At 29.8% G+C, this 13703-nt stretch overlaps 2 protein-coding genes and 1 non-coding gene across 3 annotated transcripts; 1 reads left to right on the forward strand and 2 right to left on the reverse strand.

Moving 5' to 3' along the window:
* Positions 1 to 373: 373 nt before the first annotated feature.
* TRNAK-UUU (transfer RNA lysine (anticodon UUU)) lies at positions 374 to 446 on the reverse strand. The gene has a single exon. It is a non-coding gene; the product is annotated as a tRNA-Lys (tRNA).
* A 416-nt stretch (positions 447 to 862) lies between these two features.
* Dhpr (dihydropteridine reductase) lies at positions 863 to 3592 on the reverse strand. Its single transcript, XM_035881268.2, has 5 exons — positions 3395 to 3592; positions 1798 to 1881; positions 1467 to 1713; positions 1194 to 1386; positions 863 to 1110 (listed from the first exon to the last, which is right to left on the reverse strand). The coding sequence occupies exons 1-5, from the start codon at positions 3482 to 3484 to the stop codon at positions 1011 to 1013; spliced, it is 714 nt and encodes a 237-aa protein (XP_035737161.1). The 5' UTR covers positions 3485 to 3592; the 3' UTR covers positions 863 to 1010.
* Positions 3593 to 4193: 601 nt separating this feature from the next.
* LOC118450509 (E3 ubiquitin-protein ligase KCMF1) lies at positions 4194 to 9128 on the forward strand. The gene is made up of 8 exons (XM_035886312.2): positions 4194 to 4431; positions 5461 to 5628; positions 5799 to 5938; positions 6048 to 6244; positions 6831 to 7023; positions 7816 to 8027; positions 8099 to 8549; positions 8809 to 9128. The coding sequence occupies exons 1-8, from the start codon at positions 4416 to 4418 to the stop codon at positions 9001 to 9003; spliced, it is 1572 nt and encodes a 523-aa protein (XP_035742205.2). The 5' UTR covers positions 4194 to 4415; the 3' UTR covers positions 9004 to 9128.
* Positions 9129 to 13703: the final 4575 nt, after the last annotated feature.

Genomic DNA, 13703 nt, shown 5'->3' on the forward strand with positions numbered 1-13703 from the left:
GCAATTAAAAACTAAAATGCTTTGTAATTGGAAATTTATATAGAAAATATTAAATAAACAAAATATTTGCGTTTTTTACATATATTGGTAATTTTAAATCATCAAAACATTTTCGTCATATATAGTACAATATCTAATTTTATCTGTCCAAATGCGCAATAATAGGTTAATAATAAAATAATATTTATCGAGCTTTCAATTGTTTTATTAGATATTATTTAAACTTTCATAAGCAAAAGACAATATATACGCAAAACTAGAAATAATTAAGGTTCTATTAAATTAAATATAGAGCGTAATGATTATGAAAATAAAAGTTTAATTTTACCAAAAAGTTTAATTTTACGAAATCTAGGAAGAAAGAAAAAAAAACCGCCCGAACAGGGACTCGAACCCTGGACCCTCAGATTAAAAGTCTGATGCTCTACCGACTGAGCTATCCAGGCACTTATGTTAGTTCTACGAAATATACACATATACTTTTCATATATCGATATAATAACATTTTTATTCTACAACAACAATATAACACGTCAATAACATCATACAACATATCAAAATTGAATATCTTTAAAGAATAATATTTATTTTTGTATTATTAAAATTAATATCTTATAAATCAGTGGAAGAGAGAATAATACAATTATAGTATTTATTTAATATATTTTTAAAGTATTTACAATAAACGATACATTGTTTATATAATTGTATTATATGTAAAATTTGGATCATATAAAATATATTACAACAACAATAATTATGTAAAATAATGTTTTTATAAGTCAAGCAATTGCATTATTGTGGAATGGATATTGGAATAAAAATATGTAAAAGTTAATTAAAATATTAATATAACAGATAATGTTAACAATATATTTGCATATTCACAGAATTTATTTAGAGACATAGAGTATGTTTTTTATAGTAAGTAATTATTTATTATCATAAATGCTGTTAGAAATTGTTACTCCCATTAATCTTTTATCATCTTCAGAGTTTCATTTCCATTTTTAAACTGTTATCAATGTTGTCTCATAGTCTTTAGTAATCAATTGAACAAGACTACCATTGGAGGGACGGTCTTGATTTTGAGACCATTTCCAAAACAAGCTATTGATAATATAAATACGTTATATAAATATATATTATATAATTCTATGTTAATAATAATAAAATATATATGTTATACTTACTCTGATATAAATTCAAGAGGTGTCCATGTACTTGTATCAGCTTTAGGCATCCACGTTCTATTCAATGGAGTATCCAAAATAACAGGTAAGATAGTAGCAACAATAGAACCATGAGGAAGACCACTACCCTTGGAAGCTAAAGACTTGGTCAATTGATGGACTGCTGCCTTAGCCATTCCATAACCAATCATATCTAAATAATCAAGCAATAAGAATCTCTAGGTCATCACAAAAGTATAATAGTAAATGTTATTCAATGATATTTAAAAAGACCTGGTGTTCCTTCTAATGCAGCTTTAGCACCAGTCAATGCAAGAAATCCTCCTTGTTTCAAATAATGAGAGGCAATACTTGCTGCAATAGTTGAACTCCAAACACTTTGTTTCCACGTAAGATCATTATTTTTGATAAAATTTGAGCTTGAAACATTTCCTCCAGCCCATCCACCTGCTACACAAATCACTCCATCTATTTTGTCTTCTTTCAGAATATCTTTTATTTCTGATAAGATATCAGATTCCTAGTATATAAAAATAAATTATATTAATATCACTATTTCATATAAATAAGTAATAGTGAAATAAAAATTAGATTCAATAGTTACCTGATCCTGCCAGTTTCTATTACCATTTACAACAATATTAGCATCTGCAGTTTCATTGGGTTTCATATCAATAGATCCAACCCACTGAAATGGTTTATCATTATTTATTACATATTGTAATATTTATTAAACTAAATAACATTTTATAAAAGCAATCAAGGCTCTTTGAAATATGTAAACAATTAGATCATGAAAAAAAATGATTTTAATCTATCTTATTTTAATCTATTTTATCCTAACAATTTATAATTAATAATTTATAAAATTATTTATAGTATATTATTTTGTAAAATTATTATATATCAAGCAAAATATGATATATATATATATATATTATATATATATATATATATATATATATATAAACATGTATGTATATTATATGTATACACATATATATATATAATTCGAGGACGAAAGATCTGAATCGGCACGAGTGATTGGTTTTAATTAATTAGAAAAAGAATATTGAGAAGAAAATTAATAGATAAAATATCAAGAAATAAATAAAATAAAAAAAATTTATCTCTCTCTTTCTTCCCTCCCCCCTCTTTCTCTATGTAAACAACGAGATCACGAAAAAAAATGATTTTAATTTATCTTATTTTAATCTATCTATTATCTTTTTCTCTTTATAAAATATGTTTATATATATAATATATATAATACATATAATATATATAATACATATAATATATATAATATAAAACATATGGAAAATATGCTGTCTCATACATATACGTTACATGGAAGGTCCTGTTCCGATCTATAAGCTAATCCACGCTTACGTGTTGCGCACTTATCGATATATGTTTCAATCAGTGAGAAAATGATAGTATAGAATAAAAGAATTTTTGAAGTTTACTTCAGATGGTTTTGAGCTTGGAAAATAAATTTTCAGTCCAAATAAATAATAAAAGGCTGATTATTTATTTTACAAGTGTTTTTTGGATATTGTTTATTTGCTAAAAGCATAATTCATCAAAAGATATCCTTCTCACAAAATTTTAAATAAAACCTTGCGATTTGTTTTATTTGCTTCTGAATGTTTTTTATTAAGATATTATACAATACTATTTTTTGTTATAATCAAATGCGTATTAGTTTTTATGAGGTTATCCTTAACATGGTTTTCTGTGTCCTTGCGCAACTTTCATCTCACTAGACATTTTATACGTCCTATGTTACGTCTACAGTACGTAATTTATAAAAAAAACAAAATGACGAATACTTATACACTTTACTTTCTAAAGTATTATTTTTCTATTACTTTCTAGAGTATTATTTAAATACGCTAATAGAAAGTATTCTTCAAATTTCACGCGAAATTTTCTTCTTATTAATAAACAGATTTAAATCAAGATTTTATTTAATACTTTATATCATTAAAAATAAAATACTTGTAAAATTAATACGTGTTTTATAGATTAAAATTTATACGTCAAATTATTTTTATAAAAAAGTATAAGATAATATTAATACAGTGTTTATCTTTTATTTAAATTTATTCGAAATGTCATGTTCGATAAACTTATCCTTACTTCGATAAAATTTTTTCTTTAATTATAACATTATATATAAATATTTATATGCTTACCCAATTTTTTGATTTAAATTGGGAAACACAAGCAGAACCCAGGGCTCCGTTACCACCGTAAATTATAACACGTCCTAATGCCGCTGCCATTGTTCACAAAATGTGCCTAAACTCTTTTTTTTGATTTGCAAGAATGATCCGGGAATCAGCGATCGACTACGAAAGAATACGAGTAGGAACGAGCTGACTTTCGGAAAATGTCGTGAAAGGATTGCTAGATTGCCGGTTCTCGACATTGAATAAAATACTAGATGACCGTTCGAAAAGATAATTTGGGATTACATTATATTGGTGTAGCTTCGTAAAGACAGACACGAAGCATCATTTTAGTTGTATAATAATAAGCCAAAATAATATAAATGATAATGTAATTATTCTTTTAATTAATAAGAAGTTTAATTTATTATAATTATAGTTTAAATTTTGTTATAATTGTGAGATTTATTATATGTGTGTGTAGTGTCGTATATATATATGTACATATATATAATTTTCATATCAAAATCATTTAAATAAAGTTTATAAAATTCTCTAATACGATTGGTTGATTTTTACAATGAGAGTACTATCTGTAATTTGAAAAGTTATAAAGTCAAATGATATGATTATAAATATACAGGTTTAATAATACGTAATAATATTATTGAAAAGCAGTCTATAAAATATTACAGATATGTGTAATTATTTTTTTTTGCAGATAATATTGTTGTAGCAAATTATATTTTTCCCGCACTTTTCATAGAAATCGTGGCAACACCGCATGTGCGGAAAGAGAGGCCGTGCCCGCAATGTTCTCCGGGAGCGTAGGTCTAGTGTGACGTCACGGTAGCCTAGTTGGGTTAGGTTTTACGCTGGAAATTCTAACGAAAAATTTTTGTTTGACGATTGATGTTTTCCTCGTCGCATTCACCGAACCGAGCGACGTAGCGAGCTGACGTAGTGGCGACCGGTGATCGTGTTTTATAAATCGTGCGATCGCGAAACCCCGCGCTGTCGACGTATATGAAATTTTAAACGGAAAATGAGTCGACATGAAGGTATGTACGTGTGTGCTGCCTTCTGACTAGCAAGTCAGCTTGGTCCTCCTCGTGCATCCAGTTTATCGTAATAATGATGGAAAAGATTTTAAGATATATGAGGGCATAATACATTTTTATGATGAATCTATGCTGATTGTAAAGAAAATTAGATGATTTTTTTATGCTACATGTTTCTCAGAAACGTTTCCCTTTGAGCTCAAGACGGATCGTCCTAATGTCAGAGCCAGATGGCAGCAGTGAGCAAAAATTCACTCGAATTTAGATTCGTCTTTTTCAGTAATTAGCTAGAATTTTATAATGTGACAAATATTCTCGATGCTCTTTAATGTAAGATGACTGTAAATTGATGATAAATGATATATGATGAGTTGTCAGGATGTATTACCAGCTGATTGCTTTCAGATCAGTTTCCTTAGTCTCTTTTCTCCCTCCGCTCACCCCCCTCTCTTGAAGACAGATAATTTTACTGTACTTGAACATATTGAAATCTTTTCTTGTTCTTTTAGAACTATGTATAAATTAGATCTATCTTTTATCAATTAACAGCAACTTAGAGTAATTTTGTTAATGGTCTTGTTAATTGCATTACAATGACAATGTTTGTTACAAATGTACATGTATTAAATAATTTATTTATCTACGTATATATTTATGTTCGTGAATAGTTTTTGTAGATAATGACTTTGAATAAGATCTTTATTTTGATGCTTTTAATTTGATAATTTGGAACGTAATAACTTTTTGCATAACAAGATGGTCATGTATAGGTACACACATGCATGATATATAAATAACATTGATATTATCATGTCATTTATACATCATGTATGTATATATATACCTGTTTACTTTTTATAGTATATTATGATACAGAAAAGGATAAAAGTTTGAGAAAGGAATTGCGTAATCAGGATTTATATATGTATTTGCATGTTTCCATTTTATATTTTTTGCTATTTTAATATTTTCCCTTATTAAATATAAGACAGCAAAAATATTATTAATATTTTATGTATCTTATTATAGGGGTAAGCTGTGACTCCTGCTTAAAGGGTAATTTTAGGGGTCGCAGATACAAGTGCCTCGTATGCTACGATTATGATTTATGTGCCAGCTGCTATGAGGGTGGTGCCAGTACTACACGCCACCTTACTGATCATCCTATGCAGTGTATTCTCACTAGATCTGATTTTGGTTAGTGACTGCTTTTTCATATTTTTATATCATTATATATTTAGTAATTTTTATAAAAATATTAAGAGAGAGAGGGGGAAGTGGGAGAGAGAGAGGAGAGAGAGAGAAGAGAGAGAGGGAGAGAAAGATTTCTCTTAAATTTTATATATAACAAAATAATTATTTTACAGAATTGTATTATGGTGGAGAAGGTGTCAGTGTAGAACAACCTCAATCTTTAACTTGTCCTTATTGCACAAGAATGGGTTTTACTGAAGCTACTTTGCAAGAACATGTTGCTGCGGATCATCCAGACACTTCATTTGAAGTTGTGCGTATACTCTATGAAATACTGATTATGTTAATAATGATATTTTGTACTTTAGAAACTATTTCTTCAAACTATTTTTTAATATCATTGCTCTTTAATTCTGTCTTAGGTTTGTCCAGTTTGCGCAGCTTTACCAGGTGGGGATCCCAATAATGTAACAGATGATTTTGCTGGTCATTTGACTTTGGAACATCGTAGTGGACCAAGAGATCTCATTTCTCTTCTGGACGAGCCAGCTTCAAGTCGACATGGAGTCAGACGAATACCACACCCATCCAGAGGTGTAGGAGGGCAACGTCCACGCAGGTATACAAAAGTATTAGTGTTAGTAATAAAAAGGGATGATCTATACAATCGCTAAATTATTTTTTACGTTTAGGATTCATGAACAAAGGAACAATATCTTCATACATCATATTTTTTTCCATCAGCATAATTTTTTATGAAATATGTTAGTATTAACTTTTTACGGTCGTAATATTTTGTAGCATGGATATACTATTGTCCGGAATTATTTCCGCTTTCTCAACACTCAAATGATTGTTACCTGAAAATCCTACTCCTATGGATTAAGGATCCTAAGTTTATCTTTTCTTTATATTTCAATGGCATAGAATATAAGAATGTTGTTGCAATACAATAGATAAACAGGGTAGGGTTTAATTCTAAAACAACAATAAACAGTAAAAGTACCTTACAGAGAATATTTTAGAATACGACTGTAACGGTGAAAGTGTCCTGCCGGGATTTTCCCCGTCATAAAATCGTAACGGTAAAAGTACCTGGCCAGGAATATCCCGGACCTTGACCGCTAAGAGTTAATACTCTCACATTAAGGTTCATTACCATCTTACCTTAGATAATGTTCATTGGAGTGTCATTGGACCTGCAGGTCCAACATGCATTTCAGTTCGTCTGGAGGCTTAAGTCCCAGTAGTCGAGAGGGTATAGATCCAATCGCAGAATTGTTATCGCAATTGTCGGGGGTTCGTCGAAGTGGTGGTGGTACAGGACAAAGTTCTTCGGCACCGTCTCAACTACAGCAGTTGCAAATGCAGTTACAGTTGGAACGGCAACAAGTTAGAGTACGTACATTACTATACGTACCCGTCTTTTGATTTTTCTCTAGTGGTTTCTTTTCACGCTGAATGCTCGTTAATAATGAGTTCTTACTATACGAACGCAGTAAGTGGAATAAAATAAATAAAAAATAATTAACATTTTGTCGGTCACAAATTTCGCTAAAAAATTATCGCTAATCGTCGGGTCTCTCGCATAGATGCAACTGCTTTTCGTATAATCGTTCATAGTGTTATTGTAATGTATTTATTTAATCGAAATTTTATCATGTAATCTTAATCTTAATGTAGATGAACATCAAATTTATGATTATCAAATCATTTGTACAATACCATTTAAAATTGACACGAAATAATATTTATGTGATGCCCGCCGATAAGTTCTGGTTGAACGAAGTGTTTAGAGAAAGTATTAAGAGAAAAGCTAGTATAAGTAATACAAATATTTATTTCATGCATTTATTTGCAAGAAATACTGAATTGTAAAGTATATTTATTATCATTTATGCGAACACGATTAATACGCTCACTACGATTCAATCAGAATAACGTAATTAGTGGAATCGCATAATAATTTGTAGCTAACTGATGTATAATAAATTCAATGAATAAGAAAAACATTTCCACACATACAAGAGAAATATATCTTTTGAGTGCGTAAACGGAGAGATTTTTACCGTGTAAAAAATATATTAAGATTGATAAATTAAATATAAAATATATAACATTAGTTGCTTTATTTTAGTAATAATTATTAATAATAATATCTTTTATGTTAATTTCATATGTATATTTTAGGCTGCTAGGCAACAGTTGGAACGGTTGCCCAGGAGACAGACACAGGTTATTGGTTCAGTTAGTGGAGGAGGTGGTACAAGTGGTGGTCATTCTACTACTATGGCAAGTGTAGTGGCAAACAGTACAAGTAGTAATAACAATGCAACCAATGTGGCCAACTCATCTATTGTTTCATCTACCAACTCACAGAGCTCAATGTTTCTGTTGCCTAGGTAATTGCCATAAATTACTTTCTTCTTATATCATACTTTTCTAATTTAATATATCTATTTAATTTGTATAGATGCATTACAACTACTCTGTCCGATTCACAATTGCAAAATGTTGAACGCGAGAGTGCAAACAGAAGCCTCTTCGTACGTGAACTTATTCTAGGGACACTTTCGCAAACATTGCCAGATTTGCTACAACAACAATTGTCCATTGCACAGACACCAATATCAAGTGCAACTACTGCCACGACAAGTCCCGAAACACCAAATGCAAATGCTTCCACGATTCCCACGAAAAAATTAAATGTAACTCAAGAAACAAAACGAGATCAAACATCAAGTAAACATGTAACGCCACCGCCTGTGCAGCAACAGCAGCAATCGCATATTGTCCAAGCTGCAACCGGTAGCGTAGGAGCAGGTCTGCAAAATCAAGGATTATCTACAAATTCTAATAGTATCACGTCGCAGAATCCACCTATGGTTCAAACGTTGATGCATAGTGTATTACCCCAACCACTGGTGAGTCCTCCTTAAATTTCTGCAAAGTTTATTTCTGCAGTTTAATTTTTAAAATTATTTTATTTGTCTACAAATGAAAGAAAAATCATTAATGTAAACATTATGTATTTATGATTAGAAGAATATATTGTAGTTGTAAATGTCTGATTACTAAAATGAATATAAGAAAACATTGAGAAAATCCAACAATGTTACTAATTTACTTTCGATATTTACTGAATTTATAATACGAATTTGAGATAATAATGTTATTAAATAGGTACTGCAGCAGCCACTGCCTCCACCAATTAGGAATACTGGTACTGGGACCATCAGAGAACCCATAGCAAGCCCGGCACCTGCATACCTGAGAGGTGGAGTGGGTCCGGTTGGTGTTACAGGTCCTTCACGTAGAAAGCCAGTTAGGGCTGTAGATGGAAGAAACCAATCTACGGAACCTCCACCACCGCACTAACCCCTCCTTAGCCTATACCCATCCACCCTGATTCCTCACAGGACCCTCTAGCACTAGTCCTAGCACTGTTTAGAACACCTCATCATTATTGTTATTATTATTATAATATTATATATTAATAATTATTCAAATGTCCTCTCCTGATCCTCTTTGCCCTTCTATTTTCCAAACTCTAATCTCGTTACCTTTTGCCATTATGTGACATGGAACAAGGGCAAGGGCTAATTTCATTGTTGTATGCAGAAAATGTATATAACTTTTTGCAGTTATGTTCGGAATATGATTCCTTTGTTTAATTTTGTTTTGATTACAGCGAGTCTTGCCACGTTCTTTTAAACCACTACATGAGTTTATCGATAATTGAATTTAATCCAAATTAATGGATCGCTTTTTAAAAGCAACAACAGTATATGTTTAGCGGTTTCGTAAATAATGAAATAATGAATCTTGAAGACATCAGCGGAAAAATATTTGGTATCCGATCGGTTTCAAATTATAATACGATGCGTGTCATATTATTTCATTGCTTCTTATAAAGCAGCAAAAATCATTTTTGGGTCAATTAAACACGATTGACTTTTTTTCGAGTAGTAATATGTTACCTAATATTTACTCAAAAAGATACAGTATATTTATAAAATATTTATAATCAATATGCCTGGGTTGGTCCATGATACTAATTTTTTAATTTATCATTTTCCGCTCCTTTCTCCTTACGTAATTTATCTGTAACGAGAAAGAATTTGTGTCAATATTAATATACTAATCACTTCATATATTAGGTTGTTCATTTAGTTATACACTATTTCTTTTGCGATTTTTAATACTAACTATATGTTTAAATTTACTGTTACGTCTTACTGTAAACTTGAAATAAATTAATTTAGGTTTCAATGAAATTATAGTTTTCAATACAAAACACACACAATGTATTTGGATAAATTGTTAATTAAGTTACAATCGATTAAATTTTCCATATAACGTGTGTTATCGCTAATAAAAATTAATTAAAATTTATGTTTGTGAGAGTTAGGAGGCCTGTAAAAATAGGTTGATGATGTTTCTAATAGAATCAAGGTTGAGTTTCATTGACCAGCCCATTTAAAAAAAAAAAGAAAAATTAATGAAAAAGCTTAAAATCTTTTCGTCAATTTAAAAGTTCTTCAATATCAAATTGAGATTATTATAAATGAATTTTGAAAGATATTGCAATTAAAAATTAAATCGGTATGTAACACAAACGCACGTGTTTTATGTATGTATATATATTATATATTTATTTATATCTATATATATATATATATATATATATATATATATATATTTATAAATATAAAACATGTGTGTATGTATATATCAAAAGTATAAGGAAGATTTTAAGCAGTCAACATATTTTTCATTCATTTGTCGAATCATAGTATTACGTAAGTACATACAATCGTTGTGTCAATATCGATCCTCCTTCCTTAAAGCATGCCCTTGTCCTTGAAATTTTAATCACTCCATTTTAAGCTATACATCATAATGATAATAATGATAATGATAATTAAGAATAGTAACGATAATAGTACTGTTTGTACGCGTGTGTTATGTCGGAGCCAAGGGCGTAAAACGAAATAGAGGCAATAATTTATTGCTTTTTCTAGAGGAAAGACAAAAAAAAACCAAAAGGATTTTTCATGATTATGTCTAAAATATGAGTTCACACAGAATTATTCAAATTTATAGAATTATTCATGGTAAAATAAGAATTTGCATGGGACATATGCAGATATATTCGATACTCAAAAAAGGAATATTACAAAGAATAGAATCAAAGCTCCTATAATTGAGCATCGACTGATATGTCGATAATTGGCTCCTTCCCCTAGTCTCTACGCATGTTTTGTTTTCTTCTCTCCTTCTTTTTTTCTTTAATTTTCTTTTTCCTCTTATAACTTTTTACTTTGTAATTAGTTCTTCTTCATTTCTTCTTTTTTCTTTTTTCATGTAACTTTATTTGGGTGTGTATCTAAAAGATGTGGATAAAAGTTTAAAAAAAAAAAAAAAAAAAAAAAAAAACAATGAAAAAAAGAATGAAAAATCTATACAATAAAAGCAAATGAAATAAAGAACGGAAAAAAATGAAAAATAAATGCACACATATATACGCATATATGTGTTTGTATTTACGTATATACATACATATATTAAAAAATTAACGAACGCGTGCGTGCGTGCATAAGCTTGTGAACAAAAAAAAAGAAAAAAATTAGTAAAATATGTAGTAAGTGATTTTTTCTTATTTTGTATAGCCCCTTTTAAAATAATTATCTCTCTTCTCTATCTGTCTAATATAATATCGTTTACAAATAACTTTACAATGTTGGACACATTACGATAGGCGTTAAAAATCACGCCTAAAAATCTATCTTTTATTTTTTAATCATATCCTTATTGTATTAATATTTTTTCCTTTATCTATCATGGTTATCGATATAGAAAAATGATATTCTTTTAAAAATGTAAATCCACATTCTATGTTTAATGCAAATTACACGCCTTCATAACGTATAGTAGATTTACAATAATAAAAAGATAGAAAAGGGATGCGTACTTACTAGTTATGAAAAAAGAAATGCAAGAACAATATCAAGGATTATTATATTGCGAGCTAATTAATAGCTAGCAATTTTGCTTGTTATTAAAGTAAAAAATAATACCCTGATGTATTCAGGGATAGATCAAAAGAATGTATGTTTAAACGGGCAAATAGAACGATCAAAAAATGGAACTCATTGAAATCGAGTATCATGAAAATGATAAACAGACTTATCGTTAGAACGAAGCAAGACTTTTATGTATCGATTTGATACCAAACTCTTGTTGGTCCAAAGATGTTATATCATAGACAGAATTATATTGTTTCGCAAGTAGATATCTATATTTTTTATTTTGTTTTATTTCCAGTATTATTTGTTAGTAAAAGATATTTCCTGTAGTATATGTGATTGCTCAAATCGTAAGAGTAGAAAGTATACGTGAGATTTGAGATAATTTTCGTTCGAATAGGAAAAAGAAAAAGAAAAAAAGAAAAAAAAAAAGAAAATGAGATTCTTTCCCTTGCTTTTCCTGTCACTCATAAGCCCCCAAAAGAATCCATTCCCTTTCAGTTTCAACGCGAGTCCTTATGATCTCGTTAATACCATCGCATAATTCAATACAATTAAGTTCCCAATTATTTGACGTAAATTCGAAAAGAACGATACATAATTTATTTGAAGAAAAAATACGAATACTTCGATATCATTGTCACAGATATCTACAGTTACAGTTTTGTTCGTTGCAGCTTTGAAATTCATTCGTTTTACCATTAACCTTTGGCTTGCCGTACATACTAATTGGGATTCAACTGGAAGCAACGGAAAATAGATATATACATACATACATACTACTTTTTATCGTAAGTGGCGTATTTAAAAACGTATTTTATACGTTTTCGAATTTACTTTTTGTGCATTCTACAACGAATTTCTAGAAGATCGAAATTCGACCAGCGTCCAACCACCTCGTCTAGAGAAACGTTATAAACTTTACCCGTAAAGAAAACAAAATAAAAAAGACAAACAGAAAAGAACACAAAGAAACTGGAAAAAAAAGGATGTGCTCGTGGCGTATTTTCGCTTTATCCGCAAAAAGTACTGAAAATTTTTGAAAAAGGAAAAAAGGAAAAAAAAAATAAAAAACAAAATAGAAAGGCGAGATAAACTTCCTCTGATTACTTCTATCTAGATCTAACTTGTTATACTTCAAGCGACGTTGTCTATCGCATACGTGTATATGTTCGAAGACTTCTATAACGTTTTTATGCATATGTGCAAAATGCATAGAACAAATGCATATAATCTTCGAATGTAACAAAGTGGATAGAATAGTATGAGAAACAAAATAAGAGAAGCAGCTTTTTGCTTTTTACCTCGATTCATTTTAAGCGAAAAAAACTTCTTTAAAAAGCGAGAGAGAGAGAGAGAGAGAGTGTGTGAGAGAGAGTGAGAAAGAACAAGACAAAGAGCAGCGAGTACTACTTATTGTATACACAGTGACATACTTTCAAGTATTTGTTAAAGACAAATACTCTTTTTATTAATTACATCCACACGAACGTAAAATGCACTTTTCTTGTTATTTGGTATGCATCCGAGAGTTTTAATCGAACATATTACAAATGTACATGTGCGTGCGTGCGTGCATGTATGTGTGTGTACACATACTAGAAATGAGTTTATGAAAAAATAGATGAGATCGGGAGAGAAGGCCCATGCGACACATAAAACTCGACGTAAAGATGAAACGATCTAATGTTTATAGAAATTCGACGATTTTTCGTAATGTTATCGCACGATGCTGTTCCTTATTTTCTTATCTATTAGTCTTGATTTAAGGCTTGTATCTAAATAGTGAATAATTACTGCGGATAAAGGCCAATTGTATGTGTGTGTTTGTACACACACACACACACACACACACATACATACATACATACATACATACATACATACATACATACATACATACATACATACATACATACATATATACATACATACATACATAGATACATACATACATACATACATACATACATACATACATACATACATACATACATATATATGTAAGCGATCATGGGTGATTTCAATCGATGCTATATCTGTATGTGT

This window comes from Vespa mandarinia, chromosome 8 (genome assembly GCF_050613455.1).
Source record: "Vespa mandarinia isolate Hongniang chromosome 8, ASM5061345v1, whole genome shotgun sequence".
NCBI lineage: Eukaryota > Metazoa > Arthropoda > Insecta > Hymenoptera > Vespidae > Vespa > Vespa mandarinia.